This window comes from Salvelinus namaycush, chromosome 15 (genome assembly GCF_016432855.1).
Source record: "Salvelinus namaycush isolate Seneca chromosome 15, SaNama_1.0, whole genome shotgun sequence".
Classification (NCBI taxonomy): Eukaryota; Metazoa; Chordata; class Actinopteri; order Salmoniformes; family Salmonidae; genus Salvelinus; species Salvelinus namaycush.
This window is the reverse complement of record NC_052321.1, coordinates 36,988,505-37,013,528: the sequence shown is the minus strand read 5'-3', so window position 1 is coordinate 37,013,528 and position 25,024 is coordinate 36,988,505. Positions and strand designations below refer to the sequence as shown.

The following is a 25,024-nucleotide window of genomic DNA, read 5'->3' as shown; positions in this document are numbered from 1 at the left end:
AAAGCCCAAGACGACTGGTGGAAGAGGGGTGAAGCGATCGTTTCTCCAGAAAAGTAAAACAGTCCAATCGAATGGACATTTAGCATGAAGTACTTAAGTGTGTGTTTGACGTACAGCGAAGGGTGGTCAATGTGTGTTGAGCATGTGTGAGGGGAAAAGACCAGCGTATGATGTGTGTGTGTGTGTGTGTGTGCATGCATACGTGTGTGTGTGCATGCATCATATCAACGTTTCTTGGCCACGTACACATATTTGCAGGTGTTACGGCAGGTGCAGAAATGCTTATGTTACCAACAGTGCAGTAGAATGTCTCGCAAATACAATACAAATAACTCTCAATACAAAATAATCTAAAAAATCTAAACAAGAATCAAGAAATCAAGTCTTCAGAAAGTATTCACACCCTTGACTTATTCCACATTTTGCTGTGTTACAGCCTGAATTTCAAATGGATTACATTTAGATTTTTGGTGACTGGCACAATACCCAATAACATGAAAGTGGCATATTTTTTTTATTTTATTTTGTACAAATGAATAAAAAATGAAAAGATTAAATGTCTTGAGTCAATAAGTATTTAACCCCTTAGTTCTGGCAAGCCTAAATGAGTTCAGGAGTAAAGATTTGCTTAACAAGTCACATAATACACTGCATGGACTTACTCTGTGTGCAGTAATAGTGTTTAACATGATTTTGTAATGACTATCTCATCTCTGTGCCCAGTGGCGGATTTAGGTATAGGCGACATGGGCAGCTGCCCAGGGCGGCACAGGGCACCTGCACCAAAAATGTTGGAATGGTGACATTTGTACGATCGGTTTTCTATCGCTCATTTGAACGTCACGTCAATGATATGATGTCACCGTGTGGGACTGTGGGTCAATTAACCTTGTCGGAGTGGGCGCCCTGATTCTAGTTTGTGAGCTAGGCAGGCTACTGCCTGGGAAGGTCTCCCACTCAGAAGTACGAGATGGGGAGGGGAGCGGGGGTAGGTTGACCTCAGTTCTCCCCACTGGAAGCCCGAGGTCGGGGGAGCGGGGGAATCTATCAAATAGCGCACCTTTAACTTTGTACAGTATTAATGCAATTAGTAAAATCAGTCACACTACGAAATGCTACCAAATAAACCACAATTCATTCATAATACTGTGAATATATAGTTTCACAGACATATTTTTGTATTTTTTTCTGGTTTGTGTGAAATCTTTAAGAATAATATTAAACCAGTCTGCACACCACCAAGGTGAATTGGTTTAGTCTCGACTCTTGGTTGACAGTGTTGGTGGATGGGTAATGTATTGATGCTCGAGTGCCAAATCAACACAAATTTGTTTCTATTTGTCTTTGTTACTTCTTTATGATATTTATGAGTCTTATTTTTGTATATATTTTTATATTTATATAGTTTTAGCTAGAACCGCCACACTCTGTACCCCACACATACAGGTAAGGTCCCTCACTCAAGCAGTGAATTTCAAACACAGATTCAATCACAAAAACCAGGGAGGTTTTCAAATGTCTTGCAACGAAGGGCACCTATTGGTAGATGGGTTAAAAAAACCAGACATTGAATATTCCTTTGAGCATGGTAAAGTTCTTTAATTACACTTTGGATGGTGTATTAATACGCCCAGTCACTACAAAGATACAGGTGTCCTTCCTAACTCAGTTGCCGGAGAGGAAGGAAACTGCTCAGGGATTTCACCACGAGGCCAATGGTGACTTTATACCAGTTACAGAGTTTAATGGCTGTGATAGGACAAAACTGAGGATAGATCAACAACATTATAGTTACTCCACAATACTAGCCTAATTGACAGAGTGAAAAGAAGGAAGCCTGTACAGAATACAAATATTCCAAAACATGCATCTTGTTTGCAACAAGGCACTGAAGTAATATTGCAAAAAATGTTGCAAGCAATTAACTTTTTGTCTTGAAGACAAAGTGTTATTTTGGGGGAAAATCTAATACAATCATTACAGAGTAACACTCTCCATATTTTCAAGCATAGTGGTGGCTGCATCACGTTATGGTTATGCTTGTAATCATTAAGTACTGTGGAGTTTTTCAGGATAAAAAATAAACAGAATGGAGCTAAGCACAGGCAAAATCCTAGAGGAAAACCTGGTTCAGTCTGCTTTCCACCAGACACTGGAAGATTAATTCACCTTTCAGCAGGACAATAACCTAAAACACAAGGCCAAATCTACATTGGAGTTGCGTACCAAGAAGACGATGAATGTGGCCGAGTTACAGTTTAGACTTAAATCTACTTGAAAATATAATGGCAAGACCTGAAAATGGTTATCTAAGCAATAGTCAACAACCAATTTGACAGAGCTTGACATTTTGTCACGCCCTGACCGTAGAGATCCTTTTTATGTCTCTATTTTGGTTGGTCAGGGCATGAGTTTGGGTGGGCATTCTATGTCTGGTGTTCTATGTTGTCCTTGTTTTGTGTTTTGTGTGAAATTTTGGATGGTAAGGGACCCTGGGCACAGCCGGGGGAGTTTCGCCGTCCGAAGTAGGAGCTGGAGGCAGCTAGAGCGGAGCGGCGACACTACGAGGAATTGGCGCAAGGTAACGGGCACGAGAGGCAGCCCCAGAATCTTTTGGGGGGGGGGGGTGCACACGGGGAGATTGGCGGACTCAGGTAGGAGACCTGAGCCAACTTCCCGTGCTTACCGCGGCGAGAGAGTGACTGGGCAGGCACCGTGTTATGCGGTGAAGCGCACGGTGTCCCCAGTGCGCACGCATAGCCCGGTGCGCTACATCGCAGCTCCTCGAATCGGCTGGGCTAGAGTGGGCATCGAGCCAGGAGGGATGATGCCGGCTCAGCGCATCTGGTCTCCAGTGCGTCTCCTCGGCCCGTGTTATCCTGCGCCAGCTTTGCGCACTGTGTCTCCAGTGCGTCTGCACAGCCCAATGCGTCCTGTGCCTGCGCCCCGCACGTGCAGGGCCAAAGTCACCATACAGCCAGGACGGGTTGTGCAGGCTTTTTGCTCGAGACCTCCAGTGCGCCTCCACGGTCCAGTGTATCCGGTGCCTCGGCCAAGGACTCCTGCATGTCTCCCCAGCCTGGTGAGTCCTGTGCCTGTGCTAAGCTCTAACCCTCCTGCATGTCTCCCCAGCCTGGTGAGTCCTGTGCCTTCTCCCAGAGCCAGGCCTCCTGTGATGATCCATGGCAAGAGGCCTCCAGTGATGATCCATGGCAAGAAACATCCAGTGATGATCCATGGCACGAAGCCTCCAGTGATGATCCATGGCACGAAGCCTCCAGTGATGATCCATGGCACGAAGCCTCCAGTGATGATCCATGGCACGAAGCCTCCAGTGATGATCCATGGCACGAAGCCTCCTGTGATGATCCATGGCACGAAGCCTCCAGTGATGATCCATGGCAAGAAGCCTCCAGTGAGGATCCATGGCACGAAACCTCCAGTGAGGAGTTATGGCACGAGGCCTCCAACGAAGGAAGCTAGTCCGGAGCCTCCAGCGTCGCCCTCTAGTCCGGAGCCTCCAGCGTCGCCCTCTAGTCCGGAGCCTCCAGCGCCGCCCTCTAGTCCGGAGCCTCCAGCGACGGGCTTCAGTCAGGAGCAGCCGGAGTCTCCCTCCTGTCCGGAGCAGCCGGAGTCTCCCTCCTGTCCGGAGCAGCCGGAGTCTCCCTCCTGTCCGGAGCAGCCGGAGTCTCCCTCCTGTCCGGAGCAGCCGGAGTCTCCCTCCTGTCCGGAGCAGCCGGAGTCTCCCTCCTGTCCGGAGCAGCCGGAGTCTCCCTCCTGTCCGGAGCAGCCGGAGTCTCCCTCCTGTCCGGAGCAGCCAGAGTCTCCCTCCTGTCCGGAGCAGCCAGAGTCTCCCTCCTGTCCGGAGCAGCCAGAGTCTCCCTCCTGTCCGGAGCAGCCAGAGTCGCCCCCCTGTCCGGGGCCTGCCGCGAGGGTCCCCGGTCCGGGGTCGGCGGTAAGGGTCCCCGCTCCAGAGGCGCCACCTAAGTGGGCCAAGACTAAGGTGGAGCGGGGTCCACGTCCCGCACCAGAGCCGCCACCGCGGTGAAATGCCCACCCAGACCCTCCCCTATAGGTTCAGGTTTTGCGGCCGGAGTCCGCATCTTTGGGGGGGGGGGGGGGGGGGGGTACTGTCACGCCCTGACCGTAGAGATCCTTTTTATGTCTCTATTTTGGTTGGTAAGGGCGTGAGTTTGGGTGGGCATTCTATGTCTGGTGTTCTATGTTGTCCTTGTTTTCTGTTTTGTGTGTTCACCTTACAGGACTGTTCGTTTGTCGTTTTTGTTGTTTTGTCGAGTGTAATATGAACACTTACCACACTGCACCTTGGTCCTCTTCTCCTTCTCCCGACGACATTCGTTACACATTTTCTTTAAAGAATAATGGGCAAATGTTGCACAATCCAGGTGTTGAAAGCTCTTAAGAGACGTACCAAGAAAGTGTCACAGCTGAAATCTTTGCCAAAGGTGCTTCTACAAATTATTGACTCATGGGTGTGAATACTTATGTAAATGAGATATTTCTGTATTTCATTTTCAATCAATTTGCTCAAATTCCTTAAACCATGTTTTTACTTTGTCATTATGGGGTATTGTGTGTAGATGGGTAAAAAAATACAATATTTAATACATTTTGAATTCAGGCTGTAACACAACAAAACGTGGAATAAGTCAAGGGGTCTGAATACTTTCTGAAGGCACTGTATTAGAGTGAGCATGTGTGAGAATCAAGAATATAAATACATGGTGTGTATAGACAGTATATAATTTGTTAAGATTTTATTTTTTTAAGTATGTGGACACCTGCTCGTCGAACATCTCATTCCAAAATCATGGGCATTAATATGGAGGTGGTGCCCCCTTTGCTACTATAACAGCCTCCACTCTTCTGGGAAGATGTTGGAACATTACTGCGGGGACTTTCTTCCATTCAGCCACAAGAGGATTAGTGAGGTCGGGCACTGATGTTGGGCGATTAGGCCTGGCTCACAGTCGGCATTCCAATTCATCCCAAAGGAGTGTAGCGGGGTTGAGGTCAGGGCTCTGTGCAGGCCAGTCAAGTTCTTCTACACATCTCAATGTCATGCTGAAACAGGAAAGGGCCTTCTCCAAACGGTTGCCAGCACAGAATCGTCCAGAATGTCATTCTATGCTGTAGCATTAAGATTTCCCTTCACTGGAACTAAGGAGCCTAGCCCGAACCATGAAAAACAGCCCCGGACCATTATTCCTCCACCAAAGTTTACAGTTGGGGCTATGCATTGGGGCAGGTAGCGTTCTCCTGGCATCCGCCTAACCCAGATTCGTCTGTCGGACTGACAGATGGTGAAGCGTGATTCATCACTCCAGAGAACACGTTTCCACTGCTCCAGAGTCCAATGCCGAGCTTTACATCACTCCAGCCGACGCTTGTCATTGCGCATCTTAGGCTTGTGTGCGGCTGCTCGGCATGGAAACCCATTTCATGAAGCTCCCGACAAACAGTTATTGTGCTGACGTTGCTTCCAGAGGCAGTTTGGAACTCGGTCGTGAGTGTTGCAACCGAGGACAGACGATCTTTACGCGGTACATACTTCAGCCCACGGCCGTCCCATTCTGTGAGCTTGTGTGGCCTACCACTTCGCGGCTGAGTAGTTGTTCCTCCTAGACATTTACATTTCACAATAACACCACTTACAGTTGATTGGTGCAGGGAAAACATTTGAAGAACTGACTTGTTGGAAAGGTTGCATCCTATGACGGTGCCACATTGAAAGTCACTGAGCTCTTCAGTACAGGCCATTCTACTGCCAATGTTTGTCTATGGAGATTGCATGGCGGTGTGCTCAATTTTATACACCTGTCAGCAACGGGTGTGGCTGAAATAGCCGAATCCACTAATTTGAAGGAGTGTCCACATACTTGGCCATGTAGTGCATGTACAGTATTAGGTATATTTACATTTGACATTTTAGTCATTTAGCAGACGCTCTTATCCAGAGCGACTTACAGTAGAGTGCATACATTTTATTACATTTTACATACTGAGACAAGGATATCCCTACCGGCCAAACCCTCCCTAACCCGGACGACGCTATGCCAATTGTGCGTCGCCCCACGGACCTCCCGGTTGCGGCCGGCTGCGACAGAGCCTGGGCGCGAACCCAGCCCAGCCTGGGCGCGAACCCAGAGACTCTGGTGGCGCAGCTAGCACTGCGATGCAGTGCCCTAGACCACTGCGCCACCCGGGCGGCCGGGTATATTAGGATGAGCTATTGCAAACCGTAGTCTGGCTTTTTTATGGTGGTTCTGGAGCACTGGCTTCTTCCTTGCTGAGCGGACTTTCAGGTTATGTCGCTATAGGACTCGTTTTAATGTGGATATAGATACTTTTGTACTTGTTTCCTCCAGCATCTTCACAAGGTCCTTTGCTGTTGTTCTGGGATTGATTTGCACTTTTCGCACCAAAGTACGTTCATCTCTAGGAGACAGAACGCGTCTAATTCCTGAGCGGTATGATGGCTGAGTGGTCCCATGGTGTTTATACTTGCGTACTATTGTTTGTACAGATGAACGTGGTACCTTCAGGCGTTTGGAAATTGCTCCCAAGAATGAACCAGACTTGTGGAGGTCTACAATTGTTTTCTGAGGTCTTGGCTGATTTCTTTTGATTTTCCCATGATGTCAAGCAAAGAGGCAGTGAGTTTGAAGGTATGCCTTGAAATACATCCACAGGTACACCTCCAATTGACTCAAATTATGTCAATTAGCCAATCAGAAGCTTCTAAAGCCATGACATCATTTTCTGGAATTTTCCAAGCTGTTTAAAGGCACAGTCAACTTAGTGTATGTAAACTTCTGACCCACTGGAATTATAAGTGAAATAATCTGTCTGTAAACAATTGTTGGAAAAATGACTTGTGTCATGTACAAAGTAGATGTCCTAACCGACTTGCCAAAACTATAGTTTAACAAGAAATTTGTGGAGTGGTTGAAAAACGAGTTTTAATGACAGCAACCTAAGTGTATGTAAACTTCCGACTTCAACTGCACATACACAGTGAGTAAACAACAGTACATAAACAGAATATGAGGTGACCAGTGTTCAACGACTTTATATAGATGGAACACTAGTCTCAAGGTGCAGAGCTGAGTACCAGGCAGGTAGCCGGCTAGTGATGGCTGTTTAACAGTTTGATGGCCTGGTGATATTAGCTGTTTCTCAGTCTATCGGCCCTGTACTGTCTCGGTCTACTAGATGGTAGTAGAGTGAACTGTGGCTCGGCTGGCTGAGGTCCTTAATGATCTTCTTGGCCTTCCTTTGACACCGCATGCTGTAACTGTCCTGGAGGGCAGACTGTGTGCCTCTGGCGATGCGTTGGGCTGACCGCACCACCCTCTGGTGCAATCGCCGTACCAGGCGGGGATGCAGCCCGACAGAATGCTCTCAATGGTGCATCTGTTGGGAGTTTAAGGTCTTTTTTTTTTAACCTTCATTTAACTAGGTGAGTCAGTTAAGAACAAATTATTATTTACAATGATGACGCTGGGCCAATTGTGCGCCACCCTATGGGACTCCGAATCATAGTCGGTTGTGATACAGCCTGGACTTACGGGCCATGCAGAATTTCTTCAGCCGCCTGAGGTTGAAGAGACGCTGTTGTGCATTCTTCACCACGGTGTCAGTATGATGGGACTATTTCAGGTCCTCGGTGATGTGCACGCCAAGGAACATGAAGCTTTTGACCCTCTCCACTGCGGACATGTCTATGTGGATGGGGGCGTGCTCCCTCTTCCGTCTCCTGTAGTGAACGATCAGCTCCTTTGTTTTGACGTTGAGGGAGAGGCTATTTTCCGCCAGGGATCTAACCTGTAGGCTGTCTTGTCGTTGTTGGTAATCAGGCCTACCACTATCATGTCGTCAGATGATTGAGATTGTGCGTAGCCAGGTAGTCGTGGGGGAACAGGGAGTACAGGAGGGGGAAGAGCACACAACCCTGTGGGACCCCCGTGCTGATGATCAGCGTGGCAGAGATGTTGCCTATCCTCACCAGCTGGCTTCAGTCCGTCAGGAAGTCTAGGACCCAGTTGCACAGAGAGGGGTTCAGACCCAGGGCCCTGAGCTCAGTGACAAGCTTGGAGGGCACTATAGTATTGAAAGCAGAACTGTACTCGATGAACACCATTCTGACATAGGTATTCCTCTTGTCCAGGTGCAGGTCCAGGTGTGTGTATGCATGTGTGTGTGTGTGTGTGCACGATGTGTGTGTGGCTTGTACTGCATGCGTGTGCGTGCTCTGCGACAGGCGTAATGGGAAAACGTCAGGAACAAGTCTGCAGGTCATTACTCTCTTGCTTTGTCCTCCTGTCTGTCTGTCTGTTACGTGCCCCTGTACCTGTGTGTGTGTTTTGTACTGTATGTGTGTGTGAGCATGCGGGTGTGTGCGTGTGTGTGGGTGTGTGTCATCCTGTTCAGGGTATGCAGCTGAACAGCCTCAGTGTGATTGATGATGAAGGAGGGAGGAATAACAGCAATAAGAAGGTAGTGAGGAAGAAGTGGCTGAGTCTGTCCGTCTGTCTGTCTGTGAGGATGGGTCCTGACCTGGGGCGAGCACACAAACACCCCCCCCATCCCACACACACGTCCCTCACCCACCCACCCACTAATTCACTACGAATGACGTTACATTACATAACCACACAGACAGTGCCTGAGGGGAGGGTGGGGTTGGTTGTGGGAGGCTTAGAGAGGAGGGGGAGGTAGGGAGGAGAGGTGGAGGCCGCTTAGGGAGACTGAAGGGGGTGGAGGGGGGGGGGGGGGGAGTGATTGATGGGACAGGTAAACATTTCTCCGTGGATGGCTATGCAAACAAGCTGCGGTAGTTACACAGTGCCAGATCAGGTACAGCTAGGCTAGTCATTGTGAAGTGTGTACAGGTACAGGCTAGCACAGGTAGGCCATCCATCACACAGAAATCACACCTGACACACATCTGTCAGCCGAATGGATGCTGGGTGTGGAGGCGGGGTCATTCCTTGTAGAGGTGACTCTGTCTCAGTTACACATCTGACTCACACAGTCAGCCAGAAGAAAAATCTTAGTCAAGGTAAGAATGTTGACGGTCAGTCAGTGGGTATCCAGCTATCCATCTACCGGGGCTTGAGTGATGGGGTTAGATATACTTGGGTGCTTTTGTTTTGTGCGTGGAAAATCTGAAGTGAAAAAGCCCGGCACAAAGTTGTCTGAGTGTGTGTATGTGTTTGTGTAACTTACTAGACCAGCGGACAGACCGGTGAGACTCAGCAGCTTCTTGTACTGTTCGAAGGTAAAGAACTATGGAGAGAAGAGATGAAAACAAATGAGGTGTCCAAGCCAGGAGGAGGAAGTTATAGACAGACTCATTACATAAAGACACACACAGTCACACAATGGTGGGAAAACTTGCACTTACATGTATGCCCACTATGATGCACACATACAGTGCCTTCAGAAAGTATTCATACCCCTTGACTTATTACGCATTTTGTTGGGTTACAGTCTGAATTCAAAATGGATTCATTACCACATCCAACCCCATAATGACAAAGTAAGAACATATTTTTTGACATTTTTGCAAATGTATTGAAAATACACTATCTCATTTACATAAGTATTCACACCCCTGAGTCAATACTTTGTAGAAGCACCATTGGCAGCGATTACAGCTGTGACTCTTTCTGGGTAAGTCTCTAAGAGCTTTCCACACCTGGGTTGTGCAACATTTGCCCGTTATTATTTTCAAAATGATCAACAAATTTGTTGTTGATCACTGCTAGACAACCATTTTCAGCTATTGCCGTAGATTTAATTAAAAACTAACTCGGCCACTCAGGACGTTCACTGTCTTCTTGGTAAGCAACTCCAGTGTAGATTTGGCCTTGTGTTTTAGGTTATTGTCCTGCTGAAAAGATAACTAATCTCCCAGTGTCTGGTGGAAAGTAGACTGAACCAGGTTTTCCTCTAGGATTTTGCCTGTGCTTAGCTCTATTCCGTTTCTTTTTTATCCTGAAAAACTCCCAAACCTTAATAATTACAAGCATACCCATAACATGATGCAACCACCACTATGCTTGAAAATATGGAGAGTGGTACTCAGTAATGTGTCGTATTGGATTTGCCCCAAACATAAAACTTTGTATTCAGGACAAAAAGTGAATTGCTTTGCCACATTTTGTAATGTATTACTTTAGTGCCTTGTTACAAACAGGATGCATGTTTTGGAATATTTGTATTCTGTACAGGCTTCCTTCTTTTCACTCTGTGAATTAGGTTAGTATTGTGTAGTAACTACAATGTTGTTGATCCATACTCAGTTCTCCTATAACAGCCATTAAACTCTGTAGCTGTTTTAAAGTCACAATTGAGGGGTTTCCTTCCTCTCCGGTAACTGAGTTAAGAAGGACGCCTGTATCTTTGTAGTGACTGGGTGTATTGATACACCATCCAAAGTGTAATTAATAACTTCACCATGCTCAAAGGGATATTCACTATTCATTTATCTTTACCCATCCCTTCTTTACGAGGCATTGGAAAACCTCCCTGGTCTTTGTGGTTGAATCTGTGTTTGAAATTCACTGCTCGACCGAGGAGCCTTACAGATAATTGTATGTGTGGGGTACAGAGATGAGGTAGTCATTCAAGCATCACGTTAAACACTATTACTGCACACAGAGTCCATGCAACTTGTTATGGGACTTGTTCAGCAAATCTTTACTCCTGAACGCATTTAGGCTTGCCATAGCAAAGGGGTTAGGATACTTATTGACATCAAGATATTTCAGCTTTTCATTTTCTATTAAATTTGTAAAACATTTTTTGAAAAACACAATTCCACTTTGACATGATAGGGTATTTTGTGTAGGCCAGTGACACAAAAAAAAATCTATATTTAATCCATTTAAAATTCAGGCTGTAACACAACAAAATGTGGGAAAAGTCAAGGGGTGTGAATACTTTTCTGAAGGCGCTGTATACTTTTGAACAAGCTTTGAACCAATAACAGGCAGTCCATGGGGTTGCTCTATATTAATACCGTCCCTAAGGACAGTGATTTGTGGGTTGTGATGCTCAAGGCCTCAATTAGAGGCACAAAAAGCATAACTTCCTATCTCCTTCCTGTATTTCATGTGCAATGAAATAGGAGCATCAGCCTGGCGACAAATCAGTAGATGTGTTTATCTGAGCTCAGAGCAAAAAGCCCTGCAGAGGTCATTACATCTGCTGTTTAAAGGAACGATTGACCCATGTTGGAATGTTATATTGTTTTTGATGTTCTATCTATTCCCGGGGTCACTTGTTTTGTTTTATGTGTATCTGAGCTATTCGCTGTTCAAGCAGGCAGATATACAGCCGGTATGATGAGTTTTGTACATATGAGATGTACAAAAACAATATAACATAAAAAAAAATGGGTGAATCTTCCCTATAATTCACTTGAATTTCCCCCTACAATCGCACAGCCAGCTCTAGCTCGGCAAGTGATTCGTCCGTCTCCTCGATGAGAGTATTTATGCACGCACGCACGCATGCACGCACACACCTCATTACAAAAGGAGGGGGAGGTAGGGGAAATGCTTTGCCTCGGAAAACAATCTTTTTTATTTCTTATTGGACAAATTCAGGTGTAGTCCCTCCCGGTTTCATCCGTTTTCTTCCATTTGGTGCCTAATGAACACAACCATGGCACGTTCTGTACCCTGGCACTAACAGAGAGAGGCGCTGCTGTGTGTGTTTGTGTGCATGTGTCTCACCATCACAACACTTTACTATTCCCAGAGGCAAACGCAGCAGCAGATACCAGAACTAGTGACCCAGAGGAGGTTGTGTGTGCTGTGTTCCCTGGTTGTCAGCAGTAGCGAGCACGCTTGGGGAAGATTTTCACACAGTAGAAGTGTGGAACTCCAGCCGGGGTGTGTTCAGCATGAAATGGAAGAAAACACTCGGAAATGGAGTGAAACAGGGAGCTACTATTTGAACTTGTCCAATAACAAGCCCTCATTTTGGTGGTCCATTGCAAAATGTTTTGCTATGATGGGCCCTAACGAACACAACCTACTGGGTTGTCACACAGGTGATTCACCCACAGCTCTAGTGGGCATGTGTTGCGTTGTCTTACGTCAGAGAGCGCGGCGATTCCACCTGCACTGAGTGACGAGCATTGCGTAGGGGTGACGCCACCTGACGCGTTGACCATGCATGTGGCGAATAGCGTCGCACTTCCTGTGCCTTACCTTAACTGCTCTCTTTGGGGTCTCAGCCAGGATTGGAGGGAGGATCCCCTTATAGAAGCCATATATACTGTCGAGATAAAAATATATTGAGCATTAGACATGACACAACATGACAACTAGTACAAATTGACAATACAACTTTCATAACAGTTACATACCAATAAAAAGAGACTAGCCTTCTGGCCTTACTAGGTCGATAGGAACATTAGCCTGAGCTGTTTAGGAGGGATAACACACCTGGCACAAATGATTGTGTAGTTGTGTTTTTCCTGCTGAGGAGTGCCCTATACCTGTGCCCAGAGGGGATTGGTTCAAAGTCCGGCTACAGGGGGTGACTTGGGTCTAAAATGATTTTGTGAGCATTGCGGAGGGCCCTGACCTTTAAGATCTCATCCAGGCTTGTCTGTTTGACTCCAAGTACCTTGCTTGCTGTGGTGATAATATTTCTCAGCATATTTCTCTGGCTGACAGTGGCATTGCCAAACCAACAAACAATACAAAAAGTTGAAATACTCTCAGTGAAAGATTTGTAAAACAGAGTCAGTATAGTACAGTATATTAACATTAAAAGATCCCAGCTTTTTGAGAAAGTACAATCTCTGTTGACTCTTTTTGTAGATCAGGTCTGTACATTTACTCAACTGAAGCTTATTGTCCAAGAGGACACCCAGGTATTTGTATTCCACTACAATCTCTATATTCTGACCTCTGACAGATGTTGCAGAGGTAGGTGTTGTACGCTTCCTAATGTTGACGCACATCTCGTTGGTCTTGTTGGTATTGAGGACCAGGTGTGAATCGTCACACCGGCTCTACAAAGTCATTTAGGACCGGGCCATGTTTGTCCTCGTCAACATGCAACAGGCTGATCAAGGAAGGCAGTGTCATCAGCAAACTTAACGAGGTGTCTGTCAGGATGGGAACTAGTATTGCTCTTTACGTGGAATATACTGGTTGATAGTGGTCCAAACTGTGCTTATGTTACCCTGCTGTCAATCATGCCTATGTACTGTATATGGGAAACCTTCTCCACCTAAAAAGCACAAGAAAGAGTATGGACACCCACCATCTCAGAATGTTCTGAAGTCGTTTCCCAAGTTAGAAACAGATAAGAGTAGCATTCCTGAAACATTATTTTGTTGAAATATAATTTGATCTCTGACAAATTAAGCTAATTGATTGCACCCAAATGGTCTATTTCAATTTATAGGATTCATAAAATCTTCAATATTTAATATCCGATTTGGACCATCATTCTTCCTAATAATGAGTAAGACATGAGGAATCCGATAAAAAAATACTTTCAATAAAAATGGCTAATTTGGGTGCAATCAAATTAGCTTAATATCTCAGAGATCATATTAACTTTCAACAAAATAATGTTTCAGGCATGCTAATCTTAGCTGTTTCTACCTACATAAACAATTTCAGAACAATCTGTGTGAAGTGGCCTTCTAAAATGACATGGAATGACTCGTATGTTATCTATTTCTGCAAAGAAAGCACAAAAAGGTGTTGTATGTGTAACAGTATTGCTTCCGTCCCTCTCCTCGCCACTACCTGGGCTCGAACCAGGGACCCTCTGCACACATCGACAACAGCCACCCTCGAAGCATCATTACCCCATCACGCCACAAAAGCCGCGGCCCTTGCAGAGCAAGGGGAACAACTACTTCAAGGTCTCAGAGCGAGTGACGTCAACGATTGAAACGCTATTAGCGTGCACTCCGCTAACTAGCTAGCCATTTCACATCAGTTACATATGCACATTTCAGAACTGTATGAATTAGCAGTTCCTCCACAGCTGTCCTTATGTGACAACATACTGCACACAGAATGTATATCACATCCTGAACGTATACCACATCCTTTTAGGTCACTGGTTCAGACCTAGGTTAAAATACCATTCGAAATCATTTCTAAAACTGCCTGTGCTTGATTAAGCTTGCCTAATGAAATATAACCAATAGAAACATCCCAAAAGTGCAACCACTACCCACCTGGCATTCCAAAGCAAACACTCAAAGTATTTGAAAGATTTCAAATAGTATTTGAACCCAGGTATGTGTTGGTTACTCTGTAGGTAACACTGTATAAACCTCCACAAGCACCCCACTGGCCCTTCCCTTTCACTCCAAATTGACCGACTGCCTCAAACAAATCAAGACAGGTAGAACAGGTCTAAATCTTTATTCCTAAGTATAACAGTAAACATGGTCCCCACCTGCTTGCATTTAGGGGACAGGTTTAGATTATTCCAAGAGACCTCTGGTATCAAGTTGAATATCTGATACTTATTGAAGCACTGGCTGTCTCCTTGTATCCGTTCTTGGATTACCTGCCATTTAGGATCCTACCTTTCCACTGCCCTCATCTCACCTGGAAAATAAACTTTTCTCAAATCAGAAGATTTTGGATGGATTTAGAATACTTTATTTTAGAGTGGAACTAACAGCGTTTTAACTATTTTGCAGATATGAAACAGACTAAAAATAGGTTCTTTTTGACTCAAAATTCCATGACATATGGTAAGGCATTGTTGGCAGAAAAGATGGATACATTTAAATGCATGATTAATATAATTCACCGATACATTTCTTGGTAGTCCCAAAAATATTGCTATCAGGTTGTAAATCACAACTGGCCTGGTACATTGTTTGCTGACTCCACCCATTCGGGACTGCACTGTTTCAGTTTGACTCAATATTTAGAACAAAAATAGATGACTGTAAATAAGGCTGGGTATGTAAATACAATTAAACAAAATACAATCAAATGATCACAAGTCAGTCATAACGTAGCGAATAAGCCCGCGGGCCGAATAGGACACACAAGCGAGTACAAACGAGTCAACAGTTGAGTCATCTCATTTCTGAAATTACTGCCTGATGCGCTTGCATTGGGGAATTCAACTTCAAATTGCGCTGCTTTTGCGTGTCCCGTTTACCGCGCAGTGGAGGGAAAGTGTACAGACACATGCAACTGTCCTAGCTAGAATACTAAAATGTTGCAGTCCGGCTTCGGTTTTTAAAGCTTGACAATGAATAACCAAAAAAACAAAACCTGCAACAAAACACCATGCAAAGGAGAAACGTGTAGGCCTAATAAAGCAGTATTTGAGCAGTAGCCTTGGCTGGCTACTCAACTACAAGACATTTTGAGCGCATCACACAGGAATGGTGCATTCAACCGCACCAGTGATCCACGCAGTGCAAAAAAATGAAAAACATGTTATAAGTTTAAACCTTAAAACTTGTTATTTGGAGTTGTTAAATATTTTTTGATTAGGGTCGCAGCATATTATGCACATCTGCAAGCATAGCAGCAAAGGCTTGACAAATCTGATTTATCTCTTATTTTGTTGTAATGTTCAAATACTATATACATGTACATAATTGGACATTATAAAGGGCCACATTTTTTCAAATAAAACAATGCCCAGTTTGGGTCGCAGTTGCAGTTTTCTTTTATAAAACCATGTCTGACGGCGAATTCATTGTTCTTTCAATAATGCGCATGCGCTGACTGAGTTTGACACCCCTGGGCTAGCGTATCCATTTTTGTAGTTAGTTATTTGGCAAGCTAAAAACACATAACCTAATGTTAGCTAGCTAGCTACTGGCTACTATACGTCATTCCCAACATTCTATGAATTTATGCAAACGTGAAATCAACCATATCTAAGTGTTCTCAGAAAATGTAAAAGTAGGTGTCATATTCTGTCTGGGGGTGTATACGAACCAGATTTTATTAAGATATCATGTTGCTAAAACGCGGTCAGTTCCACTTTAAGGGAAATCCCTTAATCCCTTCATGTTTATTTGGAATATTCTGATATTTTGAACCAACAGATATGGACCCCAATTACATTTTCATAGTTAATTCGATTATTTTTCTTGGAAGTTTCTTTATTCATAAGATGAAGTGGGTGGAGAACAAACCCCTATTTAATTTACAACTGAACATTTTTCTGTGGAAATCATCAGTAAATGTGAAAACAAAGAAGTAGTATAGGTACCAAAATACAATACTTGTTGACAAATGTAGATTTTCTTTTTAAGTTTATGTACTCTTGTCTGTATAGTTACTTTTATTGTGTTGTGTTATTGTTCAATAAAACAAACCAAAAAAAGTACATTATTTTCTCAAATCAACCTTAAAAAGGGACATCTGGAGTCCATTTTTTGACTTATAAATGAATGATATATATACATTGATTTTTGAAGAATATACCTTATAAATGCCTCATGAGCTTAGTTCAACTGTCACATCAGAACCCAAAATAGAAGCTCGTTTTACTCCAATGTCTGTAAACATTGTAAATGTAAACAAACACTGTTTAGCCTCAAAACACAGCTAAAAAGATAATTTTGATATCATGAATGTTCAGTCCTTGCATCCATCGCTCAGTTTATGAATTTGAGAGTGGTTACATTTCTCCATGCCCATCCCTCAGCTTTTCACCAGTTGTGTTATAGTTTCAACAGCCGATTGGCTTTTTAACTGAAATATAGTATTATTGTCCTCTTTAGGGATAACAATATGTAGAGTTGCTTCCTAAAACGAAGTGCTGGTTTAGGTACGCTAAAAGTGACCTCAGTCAGTTGTCTGATAAGCAAATAAACTGTGCGATCGAGTTATATAAACGTGAACCTGACACCAGTCTTTGTCACAACGCTGCACTGGAAGCCAATCTTACCTATTTAATTGCTGGGATGATAACCCTATTCATTCAAACAGACACTCTACTCAAGGCTCACTATTGTAACATTAATCCTATCTGAGGTTTGCAGTGAAATTTGTTTCTCGGAATGGAAATGAAAGCTCCACAGAAGATATCAAGTTCTGGAATCCTTTTGTGACGGTCAGCCACATTTGCCCGCCTGATTACTTGAAATTGATAAACCATGTGCACATTTGCATTGCTAAATGACGGCCATTGTCTTTTAATAGCTGTAAGGCATGTATGATCATTATGCACGGGATGGTAGTTGGTGTGAAACCTGCATAAACAACTAGAGGAAGTACAGTTACTGCCACCTGTAACAACCCCGATGTTATGACCTCTATGATACTGACTGATTACTAGGCTGGATAGTCTTTAATAAAAACCTCAGGTGTTGATGGAATAGAGTCCCCCCCCCCTCATTTGAATGTGTGTTTTCAGAATGAGCTGTGGCTCAGTGTGGCAGACAAAGTAGACGGCCCTGTTCTGCTCTAGGGGTACTATCACTAAATCTCTAGTTTCTGAAACCATAATATTGACACCTGTAGCCAAACAGCCGATAACATCTCTGTGTGTTGTCTTCCCGAGGCGTGTTTCCACAATAGAGAAGCAGGGGTTCCTATACCACCAGTCACGCCGGCTACACCGTCCTGTCCTCCCTGTCCACACACATACATGTGTTCTATATCGATACACTCTAAGACATTCTGTAGGCCATATCCTCTCCCTCTTATAATTGGGCTCAAAATGGATGGCTGTTTAGTAGGGTTGTTTGGCAACACTTAAAACCGACAGGTATAAAGCTTAATAACTTTTGTAACAGCTCAAAATGGCGGTTATTTAGTCAGGATCGTTATGAGATGACAATACGACATTTACAAGGGAGGAAGACACGCTCATGACAAGTCTCACAAAGCCTTGCAAGCCCATAATAAAGGGTTACACTTGTCATCCGTAGTAAAATGTTACCAATTGTTTCACATAGACAGAAGGACGGAAGATCCTGGTCTGTGTCTTGTTCGTCCATGCAAATGTCCACCACAGATTTCCCGGGTGTGGTCAGTCGACATAGCCACCAGGTGAGAAAGGAGGACTGACATTTGTTACAGACAAACTCAGAGCTCACGTGACCGAGGTTCATTTGAATCCTGATTTGATTTTAAATGTAAAATACACACTAAGTCCCTTTTTGGCTTCCCTAAACAAATTCTCTCCCACGGCTACGGCGGCTACTGTGGGCCCAGCTGGCCAGTGTGTGTGTGTGTGTGTGACAGAGAGCGTACATAGTCAGTGGTTTGTCTTAGATTTTCATAAAACTTAACCTTCCTAAACTCATAGCATCCGTCTGTTTTTAAATGTTCAAAATGACAACGCAAAGCGAGAAACAAGTCAAATCAGGTAATGGAGCTTGTAAGATGACAAGAGTGCTAATAAATTGTGGCAATGCGATAAATCTTGTCGACAACGACCAGTATTTGTGGTTGAGAAGCCCTTGAATAATGTGTTGAATAGGCTAATGTTGCCCTGGTTCGGTCTCACACCTGCTGTACCATGAGAAATAGGAAGGGTCACAAGCAAGACATTCTCTCCCTCTTCAACAACCAGTAAACAACCTGCATGCTTCATCTGCAAAATATTGCTGTTTCCCCAGTGACCGTTTTAACCTTGACATTGCCTGGAAGAGAAACCCAAGGGAGCACAAATAGGACTCGAGGCACACTGGTCAGGTTACATCACAAAAACACGGTTCTTCTAGAGGTCATCAACAACTAAAATCGGACACAACCAATAAACCCACCAACTGTTCATATGAAACCACTGAATTGCATAGACCTGGGTTCAAATACTATTTGAGATCTTACAAATACTGTTTGGTTTGGAGTGTTTGGTTTGAGACTGCCTGGAGTGCCCCAGATGCGTGCGGTTTACATGATTTAGCCCAAACAACTACCTCTTCCCCTACTGTATTTATTTATTTTGCTCCTTTGCACCCCATTATTTCCATTTCTACTTTGCACATTCTTCCACTGCAAATCTACCATTCCAGTGTTTTTACTTGCTATATTGTATTTATTTCGCCACCATGGCTTTTTTTTTGCATTTACCTCCCATATCTCACCTCATTTGCTCACATTGTATATAGACTTATTTTTCTACTGTATTATTGACTGTATGTTTGTTTTACTCCATGTGTAACTCTGTGTTGTTGTATTGTGTTGAACTGCTTTGCTTTACCTTGGCCAGGTCGCAATTGTAAATGAGAACTTGTTCTCAACTTGCCTACCTGGTTAAATAAAGGTGAAATAAAAAATTAAATAAATGTGGGAATATTTTGGGGGGTTGATTGCGCCAGGCGAGCTCAATCAAGCCCAACTAAAGTAAATGAAGAAGAGGAGGAAGTAGAACAGAGAAGCAGGAAGGTGATTTGGTACTGCCGGGCAACCTGAGGGGAGTGAGTAGGAGAAGGATATCAGAGCTTCTGGAGGTGGTTAACCCACAGGACTTTAAAAAGCCCCTCATGCAGGGTGACACAGCCATGAATCTAGCTGAGGGCTGATAATATAGTGGCTAACGGAGAGAGGGGCGGGCTGAGAATATACTGGCTGGCTGGTTGAAAGGCTGTTTGAATCGGAAGGCTGAGAATATACTGTCCGAGAGAGAGAGAGAGGCTGTTATAATGTGAAGGCTGAAAATATACTGGCTGGGTTTTTTTGTTGTTCGGCTCCAGACACAACCACTTAGCAGATGAATGAAGCATGCTCCCTGCTCCCGCACTCAGCCGAACGACGTGGCGCCACACAACGCAGCAAGATGAGTGCCGCTGAGGCATTTCACACAGCCGTACAAGTCACAACCACTTGCATATACAGATACACACACACTCACAGGGAACAGATAAACATTTTTACGGAAACGGACTATCACTTCATCATTTTTACATATTTAACACAGTAATCATTTAGTAAATGTAGATACAGTATTTCTATGCTAAAAGTAATACCTGTAACGTGCGACTTCCCCTTTCTCTGCACAACATCCTTTATTCCTCCATTATCAAAACCAAGGAAGTGTTTTAGGAACTGAGTTACAGATGGGAAGATTTTCATTTCTTTGCTTTCCCTTTTAGCTTAATTGCCAAGCTGGTGCTGAGGGTTTCAAGTTACTCCTCCACGGCCTGAGACCGACAGACAGAGAGACAGAGTGTTAACTCGGTGTTAGCTCAGTCCTGGCCTGAACCGACAAGAGACGTTTATTTTTAATAATAATTCCACAACAGTGGAGCCCTGGTAGTATTTGTATAAATTATAACTAAGTGGTTAGGCCTGGAGGTGATCTTGGTACTAGCTACTGGAGAGTGATTACAGACTCAGCTAACATATACTAACACTGATAATTGGTCTATAGAGAAGAGGGAGAAGAGCTGCTTTCCGTGGGGATAATATGCGGCTGCTGAAGATAAGCACATGAAATACTGTAATATACCGTTTAGAAATACTATAACAATTACAGAGTTTTATTGAAGACCCCACAGACTAATTTCCCATAGAGAAGAGAGAAAAGCTGCTGTCAAAGAAAAGAGAAAAAGGAGGCCCCAAAAAAAGAGATAATCATTTGGTTGGTGCTTATATTTATCCTATTTCACACATGCACAAGTGTATTAATACACGTATGAATTGGAAATGTTTTTGTTGTTGCATATCTCCCTGAGGTAGAGTGTGGAGAGTGTGTTCACGGCTAGGGTCTGTTATTATCAATTGCGACCCTAGAGCAATTATGGGTAAGTGCCATGCTCAAGGGCACGTGGGCAGATTTTTCACCTTGCCGGCTCGGGGATTCGACCTAGCGACCTTTCGGGTTACTGGCCCAAAGCGCTAACCACTAGGCTAAAGCTATAGCTCATCGGTCGAGGTTGCGCAACCGATAATTCATAATTGTAGAGAACTCGGGGGGTCATTTTCTACCAAAAATGTCAGACTCGCCGACATCCAATCATGACACGGGCTGCTGTATTTAGCTTCAAATGTTTTTACCGTCAAAATCTGATCGCAGAAAACCATCAGGCTTCTTCCGACTACCCTCACTCCTCTCACCCTGTAAATCTGTCATCATCACCCATCACTTTTAATATAAAAACCTGTCTCTTTTTGTCAAACCCCTCACCCATGTCAGGATTTAAACTTAGAAGGGTAAATGTGTGAACCAATACACCACAGGAGTTACATTTTTGTTTGTCCCAATTAAGAGGAAGGGCTTAATCTATTGATATAAGATCAGGTTTAAATTGAAACAGTAACGTTAGCTAAGAAGACAGAGAATTGGAGGAAGAACCAGAAATATACTCCAACTGTTTGAAATCAGTGGACCCAACACGAATTTTAAATATACACACAGGACACATGAAAACAAAATAGTTTATACAAGGGAGCATTCAAATACTGACATAAATTTCATCAAAATGTACTTAGAGCATTCAGCTAAGGGTTTTTGTACTCAGAGTGAATTAAGAGGAAGGGAAGAATACTCTTGACTAATAGCATACATCCAGTGGCATGTATTCATGGTTGCCAAGGGAAGCCAGGCTTCCCCAAATAATGACCAAGAAAAAAAAAACATACAAAATAATGAATATATTTTGTCTCGCAGTGTTTCATAAATGTCTTTCAATTCACAAGAGGCTGAATGTATCTCACCGGAGAAAGCATCCAAGCGAACGAAACAGCGCCCCCCTGTCTCTGTATGTGTAGCCCATCTACGCTGTCTGGTTAAAAAGAGTATGACATTGTTGCTTCCTGTAGCATTGAATGCAAGGAAAGCCCGCGAGCATTTGGCTTCTCTTGATAAAATTGATAAAATAATACCCAAATCAGCGTTGAACTGAAGTGAGCGAGATCAGCTGTGAATGGTCCTGGCCAATGTTCCCTCTAAACTGCACACGTGCGGTAGCCGATACTACCGTGCAGCTCCCCCCATGCAGCTCCCTGGGACTGACATGCAGAAGAAATATCAGCCCACAGAGAGAAGCACGAGATTGAATTTCTAGAGCAGTGGTCACCAACTGGTCGATCGCAAGCGACTGGTCGACATCCAAGGCATTCCTAGTTGATCGTCAAACATTTCTGTAATAAACCCAACCCATAAAGCCATGTGTTCCTGTTTTTTTATTCATCTCGGGCTGTTGACGGGAGCTGATTCAGAAACCCTGCGCGCCGGGTCGGCAAACTGTTGCCATTTGGAACCATTTCATGTGTCTGAAGGTACAAACTCTGCCTTCCCGGTGGACCCGAAGAGGAAATCAAGTGCACTATAGGCCTACCGCTGGCCAATCGGATGGCTAAGATTACCGTGTCTGCAGTAAACAGGCATAAAAGGGAGCTGCAGCCAAGTTGATACTGTGAGATTTCTAAACGTTTACAACCATGAATAGGGAGAGACTGTCAAAGAATACAGCAAAGAGATGCTGGTTTTATGAGTGAGTTCATGTTTAAGTTCTTACTCAGCACTGTCAACACTTTGTATTCAACACTTTTGCAGCAGTAATGAATGAGTAGGAAAGTGTATCTATAGGCTTGCGTTGTTATCATTAGAGGCTTGGGTCTTTACACTTTCTCTGTTCATAGGAGTAACAACATGAATTTGTGCATCAGCTGGAAGACAGTGTCCCTTTTTGGTCAGTATTAGTGGAGGAAAGGGAGAGTGGAGGGATTTTGACAGGCGGCCCCTCAGCGGAGGGATGTTGAGAGGTGGACCCTCAGTCTGCTGCTCTCTCCCTCCCTGAGACTAACCATCAGGCGCAGCTCAGTAAAATTTGGGCTTACTGCATAAACCTCATAGATACAGAACTGTTTTTAATAGGTTAATGTTGCATAGACTTTACATTTTTTAAGTCGAGTGAAAAAAAAAATGTGATCGGTAAATTTTGCATTTTGACTCAGAAAGTGATCTTGACTCAGAAAATGTACAGACAGGTGCAACAATCAGAGATGCAGTAGGCCTATATGCAAATAGACCATTTGGATCTGTGCCGTTTACTTTGAACTGGACTGTGTTAACAGCATGAGTGGTTGTGAGTAGATGCGTTTGTTTTGAGATCAAAGTGAGAGCTGCATGTAGCCACGTTTGCACATTTTTGTTCATATCCTTTGCTAGTTAGTGAGTTGTTAGCCCAGTTATAGATAATTTGTAGTCAGTAATGGGGGAGTGACTGCTTCCTACAAGAGCACAAAACGTGTACATTTCTAGACATATTTTAAAAACGAGTCAGGTAAAGAGCTTTTTTTTGTCTTAAAGGGGCAGTGTTGTATTTTAAGACAGGCTTGAATAAGCTAAGTAGCCAATAGGCAGAGAGTAGCATAATTTGTCTGATTCTCTGTAGTAATGGTATTGGAATAATAATGCATTTTATTTTGTAAAGTGGTCTCTTGCATCAAACAACACAACATTTTCAGTCACCTCCTTGTCTGAAGGACAAGTGGATAAACAGGTTAATGTCAAGACCTGCATGTTTTTTTTTTTAAGTCTCATGGAATGTAGTTCTACATTGAACAGCACACATTGGCTGCTACTGTAGGCGGAATGACAGAACAGCTATTTCCATGTTAAAATGTTATGGGACGCATTTTCTCCATTGTTTTTAATGGTAGGCCACTCTAGTAGGCCTACATTAGGATCAAATAGCCACAGTAGCCTACTTTGCCAATGTTAAAACTGTAACTTAAAGTGGGTACAGCCTCAGTGTTCACAGTAAACGTGCGCTGAAAGTTGCACGTTCAAGTTTGCGCTCAGCAGACCTGAAATTTGCTCAGTGCCGAAAACAATTTGAGGTAACATTGGTCCTGGTGCACCAATAAAAAAAAGTGTCAAGGGAAGCCAGTTTGGATTTGGCTTCACACCAATCACATCACCTTAGAAGCCAAACGTCATTGTTGTGTCGTTGTCCTCCGGTGGCTAGTTAGCTTGTGGTTTTACTTAATTCTTAGTAAATGATTATAACGGCGATTATGATCCAATCATAAATTCATACTGGCCTGAGAGGATGGAAGTTCAATAAGTAGCTAGATGTAGAAGGCTAAATTTATCTAGCTGGCCTGGTGCATCGTTGCCCATAAAAGGAAGTTAGGCTAGCGAGCAAGCATTTTAGCCAAGTAGCCCAGGACAACAAAAACTAAAAGCGTGTATGACAGAGTCATAGACCGTTTCCTCAACATGAAAGAGAGCAGGATGGCATTGGCATTTCTCTACAAGCAGGGTGAGTCAACATGTTTTTTATACTTGCACCCACCTACAGAAATCAGTACCATGGACAGCCACATATTTAGTTCACGTTGATTGGACTAAATCGTTTTTGGTATCTTTTAGTGATGAAATAAAGGTGTGGTTGAATTTATTCTGCCTTCCCTGCTGACCACAATGCGAGCGTTGCAAAATAAATTTAAACATACATGTTATTCAATTATTGCACCCACACTGCTCGCGTGCGCCAATGAGCATCTGCGTTGCCAAGGGCTAAAATAGAAGTCACTCCTATTTGTGACTCTGAACACGATGCAAGTCCTGCATCTCCTCATTGGTTTATAGAAGCAGATACCCACGTGCCATCTCCTCATTGGTTATACCCATGTTGGTGATTGAAATATGAACTGAGTTTGGTCGGTCGTCATGGTAACTATGAAAGTTAGATGCCAATCGCCATTTAAAGTCCAAAGAAGAAAAAGCCTGGAAGGAGGAGAAATGACTAGAAACGGTTCGGTTGACCGTTTTATGTGTGGATTAATTGTCGGAGTAGAGGACCTTGTGTATTTCAGGTAAAATAACAACTCAACGTTTATATCCCAGGACAAATTAGCTAGCAACAGCAAGCTAGCTAAATAGGACAAATTAGCTAGCAACTGCAAGTTAGCTAGCTAAATTGCCATAAATGTTTAATACTTTCGACCTGTCCAGAAATTAATAGAATTGGTTCAGTTTGTTTTGATATATTAACCTGCGTGTCGTGATCACATTTGGTGTGGGGGGACAATATCAATTTGCGCATGATGGCGTGCGGACGGCT

General features: G+C 43.7%; 1 protein-coding gene across 1 annotated transcript in view; it reads right to left on the bottom strand.

Moving 5' to 3' along the window:
- The window catches only part of slc25a21 (solute carrier family 25 member 21), an 84,232-nt gene that overhangs the window by 18,606 nt on the left and 40,602 nt on the right, over nt 1-25,024 (bottom strand). The window contains exons 3-4 of the mRNA XM_039009846.1: nt 12,249-12,315; nt 9,253-9,312 (exon numbers count right to left, since the gene is read on the bottom strand). Coding sequence (XP_038865774.1) covers nt 9,253-9,312; nt 12,249-12,315 — 127 coding nt within the window. The remainder of the gene's footprint in view (nt 1-9,252; nt 9,313-12,248; nt 12,316-25,024) is intronic.